At 36.6% G+C, this 23,185-nt stretch overlaps 1 protein-coding gene across 1 annotated transcript in view; it reads right to left on the bottom strand.

The window, feature by feature from the left end:
• Positions 1–21,748, bottom strand: part of Kiz (kizuna centrosomal protein) — a 126,908-nt gene extending 105,160 nt beyond the window's left edge. Inside the window, exons 1-4 of the mRNA XM_046435098.2 lie at positions 21,559–21,748; positions 16,291–16,353; positions 13,404–13,566; positions 4,610–4,702 (exon numbers count right to left, since the gene is read on the bottom strand). Of these exons, the coding sequence (XP_046291054.1) occupies positions 4,610–4,702; positions 13,404–13,566; positions 16,291–16,353; positions 21,559–21,647 (408 nt within the window). The 5' untranslated portion in view covers positions 21,648–21,748. The remainder of the gene's footprint in view (positions 1–4,609; positions 4,703–13,403; positions 13,567–16,290; positions 16,354–21,558) is intronic.
• Positions 21,749–23,185: the final 1,437 nt, after the last annotated feature.

Below are 23,185 nucleotides of genomic sequence, written 5' to 3'. Positions count from 1 at the left end.
TTTTAGGACACTTTATATAAAGGTGTCTGTTCCTTTACCCATAGGCAACGGGCCTTGCCCTACAGTGGCTGCCCTGGTCTTATATATACTGCTCAGATTCTGAGAGAAGCAGTCTTGACCCATTAGGAATGAAAGAATGCTTCTTGCCATCTAACACTGGGGTGTCACCTTCTGTCTGATGCCTCTCCTACAGTAGGGCTATTCCTGGTTACAGCTCAGTCACCTCTGCTGACAAGTTAAAATTCATGGCTAAAGCTACTTCATGGCTCATCCCTGCACAGAAGGCATATATCTGTTTTTGATGACTATTCAGGCTTTCTCTCTTCAAGTTCTTCTTCAGTTGAGCTGAAAGTATTTCTTCTGCTTGGGCAAGGTTGGATGCTCCTTTCTGGGCAGTTTAGAAATGGGCACTCTGCTTGCCATGGTTGACCTGATTCAACTGGAATCTTACAGCACCAAGGGAGACCATTTCATTTCCTCCTGTGGTTAGGTTAAATAGTAGTACCTAGAGCTGGGGCTGTAGCTCAGTGGCAGAGTGTTTGCCTAGCATATGTGAGGCACTGGGTTTGATCCTCAGCACCACATAAAAATAAAAATTAAAAAAAGGCAATCTGTCCATCTACAACTACAATTTTTAAAAAAATGTAGTCCCTAAAGTTGTTTTTATCACAATGGGAATTTCTCCTGACTTTGAAAAGCACTGCCTTCATACTACCTTGAAGACATTGTGGCAAGGTGGCTAATAGCACAAGTGTTCTGGATTTGAATTTTGGCTCTGTTTAGCTATGTTCTGGATTTGAATTTTCTGGATTTGAATTTTAGCTATGTAGCCTTGGGCAAGTTAACTAACCTTTCTGAGCCTTATAAAATAGGAATAATAATAGCATCTATTTTCAGGATTATTTAAAGGGTTAGAATTGGGGCTGGGTTTGTGGCTTAGTGGTAGAGCACTTGCCTCACACACATGAGGCACTAGGTTCAATCCTCAGCATCAGATAAAAATAAATAAATAAAATAAAGATGTGAAAGGGTTAGAATTGATGCACATAAAATGTGAATGTAGCACTTAACACACAGAAAAAGTCACTACCCATTGTAAAAGTAACAACTTACATAGCCATTCTCCCCATGATCCTTGCAGGTAGGGTTATAACAATGGAGGGGACACTCCCCAAGCAGACTTTAGTCCTGTGATGAGATTCCCTGATCTTGCACTGTTCTCCAGCCCTGGCAGAGTATTATCAGTTCATTTCTGTTTCTAATAGAATATATGTCACAGGACAATAGAAAATTTATACTCTCACTCAAAAATGCCATGACTACATATGTTTTGATGTTTATATATATATATATATATATATATATATATTCTCTAATCACAGCTCATACCAAAACACTCAGCAATCAGAAGAACATGTCGAAGAACATGCCTAGAGATAAACAAAATGAGAGTTTACCCCAAAATAAAAGATAACAATATGTAATAGAGAGGAGGATTATTAAATTATAGTAAAATTTGTGAGAATTCAAATGAGGCCTTGACTTTGTCTTTTCACTATCTGAAGTTTCTAACTAAATTAAGAGTGGACAAAGAGGAATGAAGGGAAGGGAGGAGGGATGGGAATAGGAAAAAGACAGTGGGATGAATTGGACATAACTTTCCTAGGTTCATATAGGAATACATGACCAGTGTAACTTCACATCATGTACAACCACAAAAATGGGAAGTTATGTCTGTATGATATGTCAAAATATATTCTACTGTCATGTAGAAGTAAAAAAAAGCAAATAAACAATTTTTATAAAAGAATGCAAATAAACTTGGGGGATGATGGCCAGTTATTCATCCTCTTAAGAGAATACGTGACTCTAAAGATGCATGAAAACAATGGATGTCTTACAACAAAACTGAGCTAGAGTTTTACATTTAAAAAATTGACAACCATTACTTGATGATTTTTTCTTGGCATGCAAGTCATTGCTTTTTGCTAAATTTTTAAAACTATCTTTTTATAATTCAGAATCATCACTAATTTGATACAGCATCCCCTCTTATTAGTGCTTTCCCCTGCAACAACCACCCCAAATCCAGGCCCTTGGTTAATTCCTCATGTTCACACTGTCCCTGATTTCCTCAGCTCCATACACTCATTCCCCACGTTCATACTGCTTTGTACTGCTAGCCTCATCTTCCTGCAGCTTCAGTCCTATAATGGAACCACTGTACTCACAAGTCTTTCCATCATCTGCCCCAACACACACTCTTACAATGATAATTCTAGGAGTAAATCTCAATTCCTGAGCCTGGGGCATTAGTTCCAGGTACCAAGTCTCAAGATTTATCTGTCCATTATCTCTACAAGCTCTTTAGATTTCAGGCAGACTGGACAACTACCCTCTGGTATTTCCTATTTCTACTCCTTTATTTAAAACATCTCCTACTCCTAGAGTATCTACACACCTCCACTGATCATTATTCTACTCATCCTTCCATGCTTGTTCAAGCACCAACCCCTCCACCAAGGCTTGGGTTACTCACTGCAAAAGAAGCAGTCCCACCTTTCTTCATGTTGCTCATGCCTGTTCCCTGTAATTGTCACTTATCACACACTATCCTGTGCCTTAGAAAGAGTACTGCTTCGTGAGAAAGCACCTTGAGAGCAAGAGTTGTGACATTTATAGAGGGACCTACTGTGGCTTTTCAAACAGAACAGTTGCTCAACAACTATATACTGAATTCAGTCAGTGAGACTGTATGTGTACTAGGTAAGTCCTTGGAGACCAGAGACACTGGGCTCAGAGGCTAATTCATATGACTACTAAAAGAAAAAGAACTTGGATTTCCAATAAAAATACAACATTACTCATAAAGAATTTGGGAATTAGTGTATAATAAGGATTAACTGTCATGATTTTTTTGCAATGTATTTACCTTTTAACTGACTGAACATCAATAGAAAATTGAAAAAGGCAAGATATAAGTTTCTCAAAATGTTACCTAATTGATTCTTACAGTCAAATAGTCAAAGATTTAATAATCAAAGATGACAATTTTCAATCAAAAGGGAAAAACTTCATTTAGTTATTAAACATTTTACAGTGTTGTCAGCACTGTGTCTCTTGTTTCTGTTTAAATATAACTTAAAAGAAGATTCCATAACTTTGTGCAAGGTAGTGCAAATAGAAAAAAAAGTAGTGCAAATAGAAAAAAAGTCTCCCACATTACTTAAGTACCATTGACACTGCCATACTAAGAATGTGTCTATCAGAAATGGCATAGAAAGAACATGCTAGTTTGTAGATTAAAAACATGTCAATTATTTCATGACTGAATGTCAAACAGGAAAACTGGCTGAATGGTTTAGAAGTCTATTACATCATACCACATTTGGCCTACATCTAATGGCATATAAATCATTTATCATTAAAGGCCTTTTTATATAGGTCAAGGTTGCTGGAGCTTGGTGTTTTGTATCTTACAGTTTAAAGAATGCTCTAAATTCTAGGTTTTTTAACTTTTTAATCTATGGGGAAGAAAAACTAAAACTTCCTCTAAACTCAGATTAATGCCTGCTAATGCACGGAAGAAAGAAAAACTAAAACCTTCCTCCTACTATAAAAACAAAATAGTGTGGCCTCTGTTTCTTTTCTGATAAGAGTCTTAAATACCAAACAGTTAACTGCATAATAACATTTACTGGCAGCCAGGCAGCCTGCTTAGCAGATATATAAAGCAGGTAAAAGGAGAAAAAGTTAATTTCTTGGCTGAATGATTCCATCGGTAGCTATAGGGCAAACCTGAAAGTCTTTTAGTAAAGTAGCAGTTGATTCTTCTATCAATCTGTAGCACACATACTCTTCCAAGGAAAGCATTAAATATGAAAATCATATCCCGTTATCATCTGTTTCCAGCTTTCAGCCCAGTAAGCTTTTCTTAATGAATGCTGCAGCCTAAGGAACAAGCATGCTGTTGGCTTTTCTGAATAATGGAGTGATGTTACCATTTTTGCTTATTACAATATCGACTGGCTGAGGGGGTTTCACATATAGTCACAAGTGACTACTCTTGCCAGCATGCTCCAAGTTATTACAAGATGTTTTTAGACATTTCATCTAAAAGAGCTTTACTGCTTTTAGTGAAGAAAACATCTATGGTCTTGAACAGAATCATTTATATGGAGATAGGCAGGAGGATTAGAAGCCTGCATTATGGCAGATACATAGCAGAATTTATTTAAGTATTCCTTGCTGGTCTTTTTGTCTATTGCTTAGATATGCGATCTCTTCTTTCCACTTTCTCTGTGAGAAGGTTAAAATGTACAAAATTATATATAAAGGAAAGAATCAAAATACCACATTTTCATTGAAAACATTTCTCAAACTAAGAAAAAGTAGTTACAAAGCATTATTTAGAAAAACACAATTTTACCTACTAACCCTGAGGTTTTCTTGGGAATCTAAATCTTAACCCCAAAGTGATTGCTTTCAGCCAATTTAATTAAGTTAGACATTAAAGCAATAGGAAATAGGTAAAAATCTTTAAATAATCACTTAAAGTTTAACCAAAAAGATGTTTGTTAATAGAAATTTTATCATTTTAATTTGTTACCTTCTGTCTCTCTTCATTTTTCAGTTCACCCTTTATTCCCAGTCTATCTTTTGAGAGTAGCTGCATCTTCTTAAGTTGAGACTCATATTCAATCTAAATATAAACAAATTTGATTTTGTGCTGGATATTATTAACTAGAACTTATTCATATCTTGCAGTCTTAATAACATAAAAGGAATAGTAAATTAGAAAGTAAAAGCTGATGTTATCAAGAAATTCAACTTATCTTAGAAAAACAGACAATTTCAAAAGTAACATATACCAAAAAGTTGAATTCAATAAAACGTTACATATATTTTGAAATAAAACAAGGATTGATGGAGTTTCACTTATTAAAATCTATTTAGGGAATAAAACTTTGATATGTTTAACAGCTTGATACTTTCATTATATTATCATGTAAATCTAGTTACTTGGTTATGAAAGTAAAACATTTGACATCAAAGATTTTCTTTGAAAAGTTATATCTTAAAGGGGAAAAAATCACTCCAACTGATTTTTATCTACATGACATCTACATTATATCATGGTCCTAACAGTCACAGCCATTATGTATATTATTTGCTAGACATCAACTTAAAGTAGAAATATACTGCAGTCAGTCATCAGTATCTTAAAAATCAAGTTTGCTCTGGTACTAATAACTACATTAAGAATGTCTGTATCATTACCACACTGTAATAGATTGAAATGATTAAATCATCAAATGACTTTTCTTAAATGCAAGGCATAGAAAAAGCACCTTGATTCAGTACACTAGTAATTAAAGCCTTAAAAAAGTCACTTCTTGTGTTCCATCACAGATAAGTATCAGAACATTTTCTAAATAAAACAGCTGCTCATTGCAATAAAAACATACATAAAAATAAAGTTAAAAAAGAAACACACCATGAGATAATCAAATTAGAAAGCTATTTCATCAGTTCTCAGTCTGAATGGTAAACAGGCCTAAGCTTTGTTTTGACAAACAAAAAATGCATAGGCAATAATGGCCAAAACTGATTTCTTTCCCTCAAAATATTTTAAAAGGTATTATATGCTGCCCCCTTTTTAATAATAGGAATTTTTTTTCTGTAGCAAAATGTTATTAACATGATGAAGGGCAGTAATAATCTAAATAGATAAAATAGATACCTAATTAAAGTTTTATAAGGCCAGTACAAGTGACAAAATAATAAACCAATAAAAGATAAGCAAATAAGGCAATTATGAAAATACAATTTACATATCTGTGTTTTACATCTACTTCTTTAAATTTATAGATGTTTAGTTTTTAACTTTAAGTGCCTTAAACAGGCATACTTTACAGATTCCAAAGGAAAGTATCTTTAAAAAAGGAGGTTAACTAGATTACAATATAAACATCTAATTAGAGATTTTTTAAAAAATTATTTTTTCTTGTGGCTACAAACATTTCCTTTTGCTCTTTGAGATCAGTGGGCTTTGTACCTGATATTTTCATTATGGGATTATTTAAGTCATACCTTCCAAAGATACAGCATTTTCTTATGGAAACATGAGTTTTATTCAATTCTTTTGTTGAAGCAAAATAAAAGTGATAACTACATAAAAGCTTCATAAAGAATAGTTAAAAAAAATACAGGGTATGGTGGCACGTGCCTGAAATCCCAGCTATCCTAGAAGCTGAGGCAGGATGATCACAAGTTCAAGGCCAGCCTGGGCAACTTAGTGAGATCATCTCAAAATAAAAAATAAAAAGAGCTGAGGATGTAGCTCAGTGGGAGAGCATTCCTGGGTTCAACTCCCAGTACCAAGGAAAATAAAAAGAGTAAGAAAATTATCTTAAAGAGTCCAATTTAGATTTTTCTTAATATATCTGAAAATTTTACTGAACTATAGGTCACTCTTTCTAAAGTACTAATGCACAGAAAAACTGTACAATGTATTTCGAAACCAGAGTTGTACTACTGACAAACTGATAAAACTATAACTCTGCAACCACTACCTAAAAGTACTTTGTTCTCTTTTGCCTTTTATTTATTTTTTGCCTTTTGTTTTTATACACTTATTTTTACTTGGTTATTAACAATAAAATCCACCTTCTGAAAAGCTGGAGAGGGGGGTTTTTCAACTAGGCTCTGCTGGACCATAAGGTTCCCTAGTCCCACTTCGTTCTAATTGCATTATAAACAAAGGATTCTACTACTTTAAAGATTTTTTTTTAAGTTTAGAAAATACTAGGTAGATTAATCTTTCTAAGACTTTCCCAGTTAAAAATATCTCATGTGACATCAGAGTACATATGACCTGATTTGCACCTCTATCTCTAATTGTCAGTCTTTCAACATTCCATTCCTAATTTCTTCTCCAATCAGGCCCTCTGTGTTTCTTCTATTTTCACAATACATCAGGGTTTGGAATGTATTCCTGTCCCCTTCCTGCCACATGACCTAAACTTTTCATGGTCAAATTTGTTGCTTCATGGGCTAAACAACCCATGCTCCAGTAGCACTGTCTGATTCCTGAAAGGATAATCCCCTCATATTTGCCCTCAACCTGGGAAATGAAAGCTATTTTAATAAACCTAAGAGCATTGAATTAGCCCACCTGGTAACTCACTCTTCTCATTACTGTACTGCTTCATGATATTGGCTTGATGCTGCCACCTAAACATTAAAAGGATCTTCCCATTTAGTACCTCACTGCACAATTTATTTTAGCTTAATTACAAAAATCTGTTAACAATAAGCTGGGAACATGGGAAGAGGAGATGAATGTTCTTGCAGATGTTTCAAATCACTGGGATATATATGTCTCTGTGACCATCCCATTTTCCTTTTTGCTTCCTTCTTCTTTCTATATTCTTACTTTCCCTCCTCTATTTTCTTTTGTCACACTGTTGTTTGCCTGATGATGCCACCACTATCTTTTTTTCCCAAGCTTCCTTGTTTCACTTGGTCCTTGGGATTGTACAGTAATTCTCAATTATAGAAAAGTGAATAGTTGAATTGAATAGATATTTAAGATCAGCTGGCCCTGCCTCCTCATATTACAGTTGAAAAAATGGGTTTTATTAAGTAAGTTGAATTGATTCTTGGGTGAATACAAAATATGAGACTATAATTCACAGTTTTTTTCTTCCCTGCTTCCTTCTAGATGGTGAACTTTTACCAAAAGATTTGGGGGGACATTTATTTATTCAATTAATATATATTAACAGGGATGACATACTAGTTGATAAAGTATAGGATTTGCTACAGATCTTGTCCTTCAGGAGTCTGAATGTCGTGACCTGCCCACAATGTCTGCCATAATGTTTAGTAGAAATCTGAATGAGCACTCAAGAGAACTGTTCTCAAATTTTATCCCCTATCAGCACAGATAACCTAATGACAGAATTTTCAAGGAGAATCACAGCTTTTAATAGTGACATATTTTCATGATGTCTCTGCTATTAAGCAAAAATGCTTCCTGGGAAGGTATAACATTTGGTATAATCAATTCCACATTAATTCTTTCATAGCTGTTCATGGTCCATAAGAGAAAAAGACAAAAAATATGGTGGAATTAACTTTCAGTCAAGGGGGGAATCTCAATGCTTACTGAGTGCTTACTGCATGCCATATTCTGGGTCAGACATTTGAGAGCATTGAAATAACAAGACAAGGATCTTATTGCAAAATGGGAAAGCAGACATGTAAACAATTATAATACCATGAAGGAAGTGCTTACTAATTATGACACAGACTTAAGGCAGGTCAGGGCATAAAGGCCTTCTAGTTGAAAAACGGTTATAAGATAATGTGAAAATTTCAAAGAAATCTAAATTGTTCAGCAGGTTTAAAGTACTGAGGATGCATGTGAGTAAGTATGAGTGTGTACATATGTGCATGTTAGAGAGAGTGTGAGAGAAAGCAAGTACACATGTGTACAGGAGATAAAAGATGTAGAGAAACAGTGGGAAGATATGGAGGTGAACAAGCTAGAGGACCCCGGGGAGAAAGAGGTGGGGTATTGAGTGTAGGGAGAGGCAAGGAGACAGATATAGGGAAGAGATGAAAGGGAGAGACAGAAATGGGAATAAGGAGATGGGGACATGTCAGGGAGAAAGGAGGCAGAAAATTGTACACATCTGTATACTTGTGTAAGAGAGAGAAACAAGGAGAGGCAGAAGGAGAGCACACATACATGTGTGTTTATATGCAAGACTAAGGCTAGATGGGCTGTATGCAGGCAGAGATCAGCATCTAGGGTTTGTCCTAAAAATACCGAAACAGCACTTCAGGCAGGGGAGAAATGTAACAAGATGATAACTCTCACCCAGTAAGGGGACCCTTCTTGAATGCCCTGATGTGTCAGCTCCATGCATGGCACTGCTGTTGTGAGGGAAGTTAAGCAGATGTTTGCAATGCTCTACACCTGTCCCTGGGACCTTTCTGGGTGCTCCCAACTTCCAGTATTTGGGTCTCTGTGCCTCCTCAGAACCTGGGGAGGCTGCTCTGCTCACAGGAGCATATGGTTGGCTCCCTACTCCCTGTACCTCCACCTATCAATTCTCAATCCATGCTGCTCAGGAGCTACTGTATACATATCCCAAATGCTTCCAACCACTTGCCAATTTCCCTGTATGCTTAAGCTTTAGTGCCTACTGTGAAAGTTGGCTCAGTAACATACCCTGTCAACTCCCCTGCCTCACTTCTCTCATTTGCCTACTGATGTTTCTTCATCTTACAAATAAACCACTTATAGTCATTATCTCTGGGTTTGCTTAGGGAGAACCCAATCTGAGACAAGGACAAAGGGCACCTGGGAAAAACTGCTCTAAGTTAGAACCAACTGAGGTCCCCTCTATAAAAGCATTCTGGGGAGCAGAATGAGGAAGTGAAAGACATAATCTTCTAGCACTATTAATACTAAAATTTACATTCTCGCTTTTTTTTTCTGGGGGAGGGGGGGGTGCGTTTACCAGGGATGGAACTTGACAACTGAGCCACATCCCCAGCCTTATTTTGTATTTTATTTAGAGACAGGGTCTCACTGAGTTGCTTAGCACCTCGCTTTTGCTGAGGCTGGTTTTGAACTTGCAATCCTCCTGCCTCAGTCTCCCAAGTTGCCTGGATTACAGGTGTGTGCCACTGTGCCTGGCAAAATTTACATTCTTGCATTGAGTTTATTCAGCCTCTTCACCTGTCTGACAAGTGGCAACACAGCCACACAATATTCTCAAAACAATTTTAAAAAGATCAATATCTTTAGCAAGCCCTAAAAATTATTATAGGCCCCCAGAAAACATTATGATTCATAAAACCAATTGAAACTCTTTTTCAGCTTTTATCCCATTTTAAAATATTTAACATTACATAGGTACTAAGGAGGACCCATCCCATTTCTATAAAGAAGGAGAAATCTTAGTAAAATTTGGGCAAAATACCCACCTCTCCCACACTGTTTTACTTTGTTTCACTTTCTGAAATTCTACCAATTTGGAATTCATTTGCATTAAGTGTACACTTCTCAGGGGGAAATATCCCTGGCACTTTGGGGTGTGTGGGCAAAGCACTATGGACACCATTCTCCTACGATTTATCTGGGGTTGGCCTACAAAGAAGATAAAGATCTGATACCTGAATGCAGAAGCATTAACAGGAGACAAGTGGTTCCATCATATCTAAGGTCACTACCAGCACTGGCATAGAAAAAAAGCAGCAGAAAGAAATGAGAAGACACAAAGGACCAACATCCCCTACTTGAACTTATGCTTAGTGGCCAGTCTACTGAACTACTGGTATCACTGGCTGGGTTGCTGACACCACTGCCTAGTTTTATGGACACACAATAAGCACTTGACTTTAGACTCAGGGTGATGGTTAAAGAACAGTTTTTCATAGAACTCTTGTCTTTCACACATGATCTGCTACATGATCTGCTCTTTTAAGCCATTAGCAGAATTATTTTAAAAAGGCATTTGTTATCCAAAATTCAAAAAGCAACATTTATGCAACTTTTGAACCATGTTTATGAATAAAGCTTTTCATATTTCTATGAATACAATTTGTCATTCTTTTCTTTAAAATGGTGCCCTATACCGATATCCTTTAGTAGCTCATCATATATTCTTTTTTACCTATCCTATTATTCACAACTAATATTCTCAATATGAAAATATTTACAAATGATGATTCTTTGAAATTTCTTGATCCACATTTGATTATAATGAGAAATCAATATTTAAATAAGCCACAATATGAAAGTAAGAGGACATTTGCTATTATGTCCTTTATTCAGTTGGGAAGGTAAAAATTCCCTGTTTTGTCTACCACTTTTCTCTGGTAGACACTTTTCTCACTTTTCTCTGTGAAATCTCCAAAAAGTGTTTTTTGGAATTTAAGCATTCTACTTGAATACTAGTAAGAGACAAAACTGAAGTGCTGTAGCTAAAACTTGCTATGGATTGAGCACAGTTAACCCCCAGAGCTTGGTTGCTAAACACCCTTCCCTGCTTAGAGCAACCATAGCTCTCTAGGTAAAAGGCAATATCTATTTCTAAGACAGGGAAAATATTAGGCAACCTGAAATATCTTGTTATATTTAAAGCAAAGAAGGCTTAGAATTTAAGGGGTTTCGTCAAAAGGACACAGGAGCCAATCTAAAGAGACTCCCATTGGCTGGAAGTGTAGCTCAGTGGTAGGACGTGAAGTTGGCATACACAAAACGCTGGTTCTATAACCAGCACCCTAAAAACAGACTCCCACTGGCCAAGTTTGGGACAACAGGAGCAACAAAAAATAATTATAGTAATTGATAACATACTGATTAAGGAATTCATAAGTCCACTGTGATATTAAAAAAAAAAGAAAGAGAATACATAGAGGGAGGGAAGAAAATGCTCTTTGTTATAGAAAAGTAAGCCACCAGAAGATTAAAAACAGAAAAATCATCATTTCACAATCTCCACTGTAATAATTGATTCAGGCAAGATTTATTAACAGATCCCAATATCACTAGGTAAAATTCTAGTGATGAACACGATAGTCCAGTGATGCCAAAACATCACTCCACAGATAATTTACTACTTACAAAGCTGAACAATAGAGATCACATTTAGAGATCACTATCTTACCCAGAAGATCAAAGTCAGCATCACTCAGGTGGGACTATCTTATATCATGGGCCTCCTTATGGGATGTTGTGGTAAGTATAATATTGCTTGTAACTACTTAAATTAATTAAAATTAACAGAATTAAAAATATAGTCCTCAGTGTCATGATCCACATTTTAATGGCGCAGAAGCCGCATATGGCTAGTGGCCATCGAATTAGCATTAGCATAGATATAGAACATTTCTATCTGCAGAAATTTTAGTTGGGTAGTGCTGGTCTCAACCACATTTCCAATTTACAGTAAAAATGGGGAAATTCACAATGGTCAGTAGCTGACCTACCTTCAAAATACCCAATGTCATGGAAAAAGAAAAAATGTTAAGTGGCAGGCCATAGGAGATAAAATCAGATTTAAAAAATTAAAAAAATAACTAACAATACAACAAATAATAGTGGGCTTATAGTCTGGAAATATAAGGTACTTTTTGGGAGAACTGGAGAAATTTGAATATGAACTATATATATTAAATCATATTATGGAATTCTTATTAGTTTTCTTATATAACAATGCATTATGATTATGTAGGAGCCCACCCTTATTTTCAGGAGATCCATACTCCAGTGCTCAGGAGAAAAGTGTCATGATATATGCAACAGACTTGCAATGGCTCAGAGAAAAAAAATACAAATGGCATGCAAAAAGCAATATAGCCAATATTTAAATTGTTGCATCTAAGTAGATAATACATAAGTGCTCATTAAAAGAACTTTTATGATTTTTCTGTATATTTGAAATTTCTGCAATAAAATTAAGCTAGTGAAAATCTGCTAGAGCAAAAAGAAAGGGAAATACATAAGCCAATTTTTCCTGTAACTAGTGTTTATTTGGTTAATTTGGGTAACATGCCTAATCAGGGAAAATAGTAAGGAAGAATGCCTCTTTCCTGGCTTGCCACACTTAGCATAATTTGTGGAGCAGCAGGAAGCCAAATACTGGAGAAGAATAAGGAGCCCGAATCAGAGATGGTCTCATAAATCAGTTGCTCAGGGTCACATAGCCCAGGAGCATGAAAGAATCCTCAGGGCCATTTCCACCCCTCAGGGCTTCCCAAGTGCACATTTGACCTGAAAGAGCTCAGACCACATAAAAAGGATTTTTTTTTAAGAAGGAAGAAATTTCTAAAGGAAACCCTAATGCTGCTCACATTCAATAATTCCTTCAATAAATACCACGTTAGACCCTATACCTTGTACTGACTAGAGACCTTGCCTATGTTGTAAATATTCCATTAATTCTTCAACTATAGTAGGAATATTAGAAAATATAACTTAAAGGTTTAAGATCAATATTGGTCATGTGGTAATTTACAGAAAAAGCTGATACTTAGTCTTCAACACAAACAGCTGAACATTATAGTGACTGCCACTAACCTGAAAAAGATTTTAGCTGAGTGCAGTGATGTAAGCCTGTATTCCCAGTGGCTTGGGAGGCTGAAACAGGAGGATCACAAGTTCAAAGCCAGTCTCAGCAACTTAGTAAGTTAGCAAAACTCTGTCTTAAAATAACAAAATAAAATAATAAAAGGGTTGGGGACATGGCACAGTATACTACACTACATTACAAAATATACACTATACTACAAAAGATCAGGGTTAAGTGCCCCTGGGTTCAATCTCCAGTACAAAAAAAAAAAAAAAAGATTTTACAAAACAGTACAAAACAAGACATCACCTTCAGTTCTTGAAGCTTCTCTATATTTGTGGTAAAGTGTCCAACATGAGCTTTAGCACACTCAAATCGTTTTAAATATTCTTGGTTTCGAGTACGAGCCTTCTTTTCAGATTCACATATTTCCTTCAGGTATTTCTTCAGTTTTACATATTTCAGCTTAACTCTGAAAAAAGATGTAAAAACAACAGAGTTAGACTTTGACTCAACCTAAGCAGAAGAGTATTCTTTAATAAAACTGTTAATGAAAAAATCAAATCTAAGATATTTTACCCAAACAATAAAATCCAAAGGACAGAATGTATATATTTTTTAGAGAAAATTAATATGATGCCACTAAGATACTGTGTTGGTTACATCATGGCAAAAACTCTCCTGAGAAATGTATATAAGAACACATGATAATAGTGTTTATTATAAAGATTTATATGGATTTATTTCTCAAAATTAAATGTGATTTTAACAGTGGTATCTACATGACCATTTTAAGATACACAACCTGACATCTTTATAAAACAATGTTAAAACTATTTGCTCACATGGAAACAGAATCAAATGATAAACCATAATCCAAAAAAATGCAGAAATTTTTAAATACCAGAAAAGCTTCATTTAGATAACATAAAAAATATTTTTAGACATTACAACAATATTATTAAAGTATTCTCTAATAATATATGGACTATGTGAAAAAAAAAAACCCACAGATTACTCTCCATGGTACCGAAACTGCTAATTCTGATTCTTAATGCTTCACAAATATTTAAATTATAAAAGAGCACAGGTTGTGCAGCATTTATGCTGTTGCCTCAAAAAACTATTCAATACTTTTTCATCAAGCAAAAATAGTTTAAAAAGTCACAAACATATTCATTCTTAAAACACCAATTTGCAAAGATGGGGGAAGGTTTCCAAAATTAATTAATCATAGACCTTAAACCTAAACCAACAATTTTCAAGAAATTATTGTGCTAATAATGCTATGCTCTGGCTATGGTTGGCTGTCTCCATTTTTCTTACTGCATAAAAAGTTTATTTTTATTGCTGCTATATTTTTGACAGTAATAGAGGTAGAACCTAACATACTGTCTTTCATACTCGAGCATATTAGTAAGCTGGTGGTGGTATCCAGTGTCTACCTGGAGTAAGTACAATAGTAACCATGTCTTCTGCCACCCAATACCCTTCAAAGCTGATTAAATTAGTAAGTCATCCATCCATCCATGTAATCATTCATAGATACAGCTACAGTCAACAAGAAAACAAATAAAAACAGTGTGATAAATGCTATGAGGCAAACTAAAGAAATTTTTCTAGACCAAGCAATCTGACCTAGTTGAAAGAGGCAGGGAGGCCTTCCCAGTGTAAATAAGTTTTTAGCTAAGACCTGAAAGATGAACAAAAGTAAACCCAAACTGAGGAAAAGCAAGAATGAAGAGATGTAGAGGAAAACATTCCAGGCAGAGGCAACAGCATGTTGAAAAGCACAAAAGCAATAAATAGGAAAAATAATGAGGATATTAACAAAAATACAATAAAAATAAAATTATTGACTCTACCTCTGGGTCAGTGTTTTAAGGCTCTTTACATATTAACTCATTGAGTGCTCATAAGTATCACTATTCCCATTTGACAGATGTAGTCACAGAATATTGAAATAATCTCTCAAGGTCACTTGACTAAGAAGTGGAGAGTCTCAAACTGAACTAAAGCACTTGCCAATAGAGCCTGCTGCTTACACTATACTACAAAAAAATCTTATAGTGCTTAAGATATTGAAGTTTCAGTTAGTGCAGAATTTGGGGGAAGGGGGAAGAGAGATGATGAAAATGAAATATGGAGGGACAACAGAGAATCCCTCAGCTGCAGCAACCTAATAGCATCAGCCTCAGCTAGCCACATACTTCTCTCACACTCACTTTTCTATACTACCATACCAAGAAGCTGCCCAAGAACAGACTGTGTTCTGTCTTCTGTCTGCCCCTGTAACCATCAGTGAGAAAAATGGCACTGCACAGATCTCTTCAGACTGGGGCCCACTCTTGATGTCATGACATTCTCAATACTATTTCTTCCAGAGACAAGACAAGCCTATGGTCTCTTTTCCAGAGAGAATGGTCATCTCTTTCAGTCAAGGATGTCTACCTTGACTGGAAACCTTAGAAATACTAAATTTTAAAATAAAAAAATAATTTTGAAGATAAGAAAATAAATGGACTTAATGGTGATTTGGTTTTAAAGAATTCTTAGACTTTTTTTTAGATGAGATCTTTTCATTTTTCACTCAGTGTGGCATGGATAAATCACAAGTTTAATGCTATTATAGTCAGAAATTCTTCATATGAATTATATAGGAGATAATGCTATCCATTTGGCTTAAGGATGAAGTTTAATAAAATTAAACATTAAAAATCTATTCTTAACATATATTACATGTATATGCATATATATACACACATACATATATATTTCCTACTGCTTATAATACTTTTAATAGTAATTCTCATATATCCATAAACAAACGAGATACTAGGTAATCCTGCCTATTGCAGTTTTCTTCAAATTTGGCTATTATAGTTATATGCCTTAACCATTATAGAAGCTCAATATGTTTAAATTGTGATCAAAAAGATAAGACTATATACTGTATCTCACATTAAAATATTTATGCAAAACAGTCTTGAAATAACACAAATACCAAATGATTAAAATAATCTTTATTGATAGTGATTACATTAAATTGCAGCATTCACTTCAAATCATTATAAATACAGAATTCATGACATTAGGGTTTAAATTTTGATTTAAAATTTAAACATCATATTTACATATGATGTCATGGCATCATATGTAAATTGGCTCGAAAAATGTCACCACTATCATCTCTTACCTGCATATATCAGACTGATTATATTCACAAAGTTTCTTTTCCAGGTCCAACCTCTTCTTTTCACTATTATATAAAAAGAAAACATTGCATAAATCATTACATTGATAATAAACTGATAAATTTAGACCATGATCATCTTCAAAATCACATCACTTTGAAAGTCTACTTCTCTTGGTATTTCTAATAAGAAAATGCCAAATGTGTTTGAAATACAAAGACACAAAAATATTTACCACTCACCAGGGAAGTCTAAAAAACAAAAGACACAAATATGAAGCAAAAAGATTTTCAAAATCGGGGGAAAGCATATCCTGAAAAAAGGCTGGGAAGCAAGTTCATTAATTTGGCAAGCATTTCTTGCATGCCTGTGCTAAGTCAGGTACTATTCTAAGTCTGAAGACTAACATGGCAAGCCAAAGGCCCTGTCCTAAGGCAGGTGACATATCAGGGGAAGGACAGATAACAAAGAAGATTAATCAGTAAAATATGGCCAGTTTTCTCTGAGTCAGCAGCATTTGAACATAGGCCTGGACAACCATTCTTCTCCAAATCCACTTTGGACTGAAGATTGGCAGCTTCCTCTGCTCCCAACCAGCAAAGCTGGGGCATAGCCAAATGGCTGAATTCAGAAGAGGATTCTGAAAAGCAAATCTGGCTTCACATTTGATGAAGAGCAAGCTGCTTAACACTTATCACTTCAAATTTCAGGAAATATCTTTTTATAACTTTGTAATGTCACCATTACTTGTCAGCTATGTTTTTGGGTGGCGGATACTGGGGATTGAACTCAGGGGCATTCAACCACTGAGCATCCCCAGCCCTATTTTGCATTTTATTTAGAGACAAAGTCTTACAGATGTTGCTTAGTGCCTTGCTTTTGCTGAGGCTGGCTTTGAACTTGCAATCCTCTTGCCTCAGCCTCCTGAGCTGCTGGGATTACAGGCATACACCACCATGCCCAGCTGTCAGCTCCTATTAATAGACTTAATCTGTGATGGTCAGGTGAGTGCTGGCAGTGAACTAGAGGAGGAAGCCTGGGGAAGAAGCTGGAGAAAGTGGGTAGCAAAGGTGGCAACAGTAGCCCAAACCATGAGGCTGGTGGTTTTTGGCAGGTTCAACATTAACTAAAGGCTATTAAGACAAATTCAACATTAGAAATTTTTATTAATCACTTTTCCCCCTTCAAAGATTTCATAAATCAGTTGAATACTTTGATCATGAGGAATGAACTGTCATGTATAACTAAAAGGAATGAATAATTGGGTAGTATGGGCAATTTGTCATTAAATTAGTAGGCCAGAATGACTTTTAAGTGCATCTATGACCCCGTGCCTCCAATGCAATGCTTTATTTCTGTGGTATTCTTGACAAAAATGAATGACTGTGGTATGCTCATGAGGCCATCAGATGGATCCAGCTTGAGAGTCACTCTCTAGAGCAAATATTGAACTCTTTGAAATTATCAAAAACATGAAAAAGGGAAAAACTGAGGAATCATTTCAGATTGGAAAAGGCTAAAGAGACATGGTAAACAAAATGTAATCCAGGTTTCTGGATGAGACCCTTGGCCAGAAAAGAAAAACATACATTGTTAGGACTACTGGTAAAATCTGCTGGTAATCTGTAGACTGGTAGATCAAGGATGAATCCTGACTGGGAAGGTTGTATGGTGATTATATACGAAAGTGTCATTGTTTTATGGAAATACACACTAGAGATTTTAGGAGTAATGGGGCATCCTATCTGTCAAATGGTTTCAAAAAGACTAATGATTTTAGATAGGTAGATAGAGAAAATGAAAATGTAAAAAAGCAGTAGTTGAAGAATCTGGGTAAGGGGAATATTGGAAGTCTTTGTCCCACATTTCCAACTTTTCTGTAATCTTGAATTTACTTTAAATAATTTAAAAAATTAATCCATGGTATCTAGTCAAAAAGGATCACAATTTCTGGAAATCCATCACCTCCCAAGCAACAAGTTCTTTTTAATAATGAAAGCAAAACTTCTTTTTTCCTATCCTTTATTCAAGTAGATGCAGATACCTACTGGTCACACTCTCTATCAGAACATTTCACATACTAAAAAACACCTCTTGGTCCTCTATTTTAGGCAAAAATGCTGCTAATCTTATCACTGGCCTATTTTCTAAACCCCTCATCCATACTGCAGCACCTCTGAATGCTAAGTCATTCGCATCTGTTTTAGATGTAAGACTTAAAGTAGATTGTTATCCCAGTAAAAAGACAAGGAAAGGCCTATTGTTGGATTACCTTATAATTCCTACATATTAAGTTTCTACTACAGAATCCTGTCCTGGGATACTTAAATAGTCCACATTTTTAGTCCATTATACCCCTTCCTCATCTGGATCTTGTGAAGTTTTACACAGCTGGATAGTCCTTATATGTCTGAGTTTCATCCTTTTGCTTCAACAGCACAACTCTCCATTGTCTTCAACTTTATTCAACTAAGATCTGTATCAATTTCTATTTTGATATGTCACTTGAATAAATATTGGCAGTGAAAAAACTGGAACTAATTAATGGGCCTTTTAAAAAGATGTTTTTATATACAATAATTCTAAGAGTCGAATCTACGTATGTTTCTACCATGTTTATGGGCAGGGCAGTATACATACTATAACAAGTCACTCCATTAGACTCTTCTAGATTCAATTATTGACTTTTACCACAATGAAAAGAAAATAGTGTATAAACACAGGAAAACATTCAGATAATAAAATTCTATCTATGGGAGAATACAGATAAGATGACTTGGGCTTGAAACATGGCAGTTACAAGGGAAAAGCATGATTATTAGATCAGGTAACATTTCAATGACCTCCTCTAAAGGGGCTGAGAAAGAATAAAAGGTGGGTATTTTTGTTGTTGTTCATTTGTTTTTTTGTCTTATTTTTTAATCTTCCACTCTCCAGAAGTTTCTGAATTTAAGCATCTGTGACTACTTCCCAGCTTACAACCTTTGAAATTACTAGAATTTTAAGAAACAATGAACCCTGTGGTCAATGGGATTGGTTTTTAGGAAAAAGTACACCCAAACATTCAAATAGGACATGGACAATGATATTCTTTATGTATTGTTTTGCAAAATTATAGCTTACAATTGAAAAAAAACTTTCAAACCCATTATAGTAGAAAAAAAATATGTGGCTCTATTAGTCAAGTCCCCTTATTTCTAGAAAAGAATCAAGGTTCGGAAAGGCTAAATGACCTGCTCAAGATCTCAAAACTGGTCATGGATTAGAACTCGGATTTCCACATTTTTACTGTAGCCTTCTATGTATTTAAAGTTATTTGCTTCTATTTTGTGTATACTGTGTATTAATTAGAATTAGTAATGGATTCTTCAAATGAAAAATGAATACACACAGCAATAGATATGTACTAAATTATAAGTAAAACATGAATTCCAAAAGCAGAAGTGTGAATAGGCCATAAAATTTGACTTGAATTTCTCAATTTCAACAGTCTCACCTTGCTTAATAATTAAAGGAATAAGTGTTAAACATAAAGTGAGCAATCATTTCACAGTTATTGTACCATAAAGACTATAAACAGCCATGTGTTCCTAGTATAGGAAGCAAAAATAACTCACAGTTAACTTAGTTCAGAAAGAAAACCATTTAAATCAGTAACATTTTAAGATCAAATATTTGGCTAAGACACACAAATAACTAAAAACCTGGGATAGCTAAGCCACCCTTCAAATAGAATAGACACGAAGTCAAAAAAACACTTTACATGTACTGAAACACGTTAACTTGTTTTTTAATTATCAGGTATATGCAGACACTTAAGATCATCTTGGAAATATCATAGGATCCATTCTACCTGGTTGGCTGGAAAATGGTCATTATTTAGTAACAATATGTGGCTGCTCAATTCTATTTAAGATATTCATAACTCCTAGACATAGCTGGTTGACTTCGGGATTTCTTTCATAAATTCAACAAATATTTATCAAGGGCCTCCTTCGCCACAGGTCCTCTACTGTGAGCTGAAAATTCAGCTAGATACGGTTCCTGTGCCCCTAGAATTCTTAGTCTAGGCAACAAGAACTTAAGCCTCCATGAAGAGTGCTATAGGAATGCTGAGAGTGCAATAAATGTGTTGGGGCAGGGAAGGTTCTATAGGGAACAATTTTTTTTTTTGATTTGCAGATGAAGAAGATCCTGGAGTAGGTGAATGACAGTATGTTAGGAAGAAATTGGATGTTCAAAAGAAGATAAAAATATAATGAGGACAATTAAGGAGGCCTGTTGTAGAGGCTCTGTAAAATAACTGACAAAAATTAAATCCAGCATAAGATGAATGCAATTCATTTTCAAAATCACTTCTGCCTTTACCTTACATGTAATTACTGTACTGTTATCATTTTAGAATTGTGACATACGCAGCTCTCCCGTTTACTAGAATGGTTTTGTAACTTTTAATACTCATTAAACGTTTTGTTTATCAAGAGATCCAAAAATCTATTTCCTTTCTTGTCAACTAATGAGATTTCTAACTCCAATTAATTTAGTAGCTAAATAAGATTTCCAACAACTTATCTTTCATTTGGTTATTAATAGTCAATTGCTTCATAATTTTCCCTCTTTATGCACTCTTAGATGTAACTGTTTTGGATGGTTCTCATCTTTCATGTCTTAATCAAAGGCAATACGAATCCTCTGGAAGCTGAACTTCTCCTGCTAGAAATTTCGTCTTTTTCCTGGATATCTAGCTAGGCCCAGCTTCCCCCCCAAAAAAGTCTCCAGCATTTGAATAGGGCATATGTTTGACGAACACTCTCTCTCTCTCTCCAGCCTGCGTTCCTGGACCTGTCATCATTGATGCAGTGCAGCTGTCAAGGTCGGATGACAATTTGAAGAGAGAGTGAGGAGGGGGGCATGTAGCAGGGGGCTAGAGAAATTCATAAGACTTGATGGAGAGTGACAGGCAGGAGAACTCCCACTCTCACTTATGGGCAAATCCAGAGTCGCAGCCGCATCCTCAAGGGGGTCCCCGGCTTTAGTTTCTGTAGGGGGAGGGGTGTCTCACCTTTCTCAGCGCGCACCACTTACACTAGAGGTATTTCTAGCAAACTTTGAACTCCAGGCTCCACTCGGAGCCTCTGGGGCGTCGCAGGCGGACTCCGGGCCCAGGTGAACCGCAAGCAGGGGAAAATGGTAAGGAACAGAGGGCAGGGCATCCAGAAGACCCTCAGAGGCGCGGGCCCACTGCCCGCCCTCTCCCATGGTCGCCCTACCTGTCCCGTAGCCCATGCTGAAGATGGCCCACCCTCTCGTAGTAGTCGGGGCTCGCCAGGGGTGCTGACGAGGCGGGGGCCGGGTGCATGTTGCCGCCACTTCACCCGCCCTCTTCGCCTCGCCGCTGGGCAGCGGATGGGTCTCGGTTGCCCGAGGAGACCGCCCCACCATGCACTGCGGGTAAACACGCGGCCAGGCCTCCTGCCGCGGGCGGGGCGACGTGGGGCGGGCCAGATGCCGAGCGGCGAGGGGCGGGGCTGGGCGCCGAAGAGGGCGAAGGCAGGACGTCACGGAAAGGCGGGGCAGAGGTCTTCCGAGAGCTGGACTAGTGCCGGGCAGTGGTGAATGTAGATCCACGGCCTCTGAGCCCACTGGCGGAGACTACAGGCAGATGGTTGGGTAAGCGGCCTTGAGTCCTGGGTGTGCTTCCCTCTTCTCCCCCGTGTTTCCCTTGCCTCATCCTTCGGGATTTGCACAAATTGCGTTACAAAATGCCTTCTCTCGCTTCCTTCCACTTGCCCTCCCTCCTTTTTTCTCAGGATTTGCTGAGAGCCAGGCACTGTGGTAAGCTTGTTTCCCCACCAGCACCTAAAAGCAAAACAAATACCACACAAAAAACAACCCCAAATACTGCTGTGTTCACCCCCTTACTTGAAAACTCCACGCTGCCTCTAAGGATATGTTTAGTGCTGCAGGTGCTCATGGGTGGAGAGGGAAAGGTTGTTAACTAGTTGCTTGGGAAACAGACATTTATTTGTGCAGATCTCTCTGATGGACAATATTCCGGACATCCTGTAGAATCCTCCAGCAGAAGCTGTGGACTCAGACGGCCTTGGCTCAGATCTCTTCTTCCACTACCAGGCTGTGGCCACCTGCAAATTACCTTCTTCACTGAAGCCCAGGTTTCCTTATACGTAAAATGATGAGGCTGTTACAGCAGGATTAATTTAATATTAGATTAGTTAATATGTGTTATTGATTTGTTTTTGTTTTTGTTTGGCTGCGGGGGAGGGGTCGTGCCGGGGATTGAAACTCAGGGGCACTCCACCACTGAGTAACATCCCCACCCCTATTTTGTATTTTATTTAGAGACAGGGTCTCACTGAGTTAAATAGCATCTCGATTTTGCTGAGGCTGGCTTTGAACTCGTGATCCTCCTGCCTCAGCCTCCGGAGCTACTGGAATTACCGGAGTGATGGCACATGCCTGGCAGTGTGTTATTGTTTATAAGAGGGCCCAGCACATAGGAAGCATCAGCTTTTACAACACCATCATCAGCATGACAAAAAGCTTCCTGAAGAAAGGCAACCATATTCTAAAACCCACAGGGCAGAAAAAAAAAAAGAAACTTTAATCCCTTATTGTTCACTTCTTTTGGTAATTCAGTTATTAATTTCACTTATGTGCAACTTGTGACTTACACTAGTAAATTGATCATTAGAACAGGAGACACTCAACAGTCAACAATATAAAATCATAATATTACTTAGCCTTTCTTTCACACTCCAGTGGTCGAAGGACAAGAATAAGGATGAAGGTCCTCCTACCATCTGCCTAAATATGAACAGTTACAAATCAAGATAATAAACTAAGTAAAAAAGGATCTCTTCTCATACATTGACCCAT

Source organism: Marmota monax, unplaced genomic scaffold, assembly GCF_021218885.2.
Source record: "Marmota monax isolate L192 unplaced genomic scaffold, Marmota_monax_Labrador192_F-V1.1 WCK01_AAM20220418_F8-fsc00005, whole genome shotgun sequence".
Classification (NCBI taxonomy): domain Eukaryota; kingdom Metazoa; phylum Chordata; class Mammalia; order Rodentia; family Sciuridae; genus Marmota; species Marmota monax.
The sequence above is the reverse complement of the archived record's forward strand: the minus strand, read 5'-3'. Positions and strand labels throughout refer to the sequence as shown.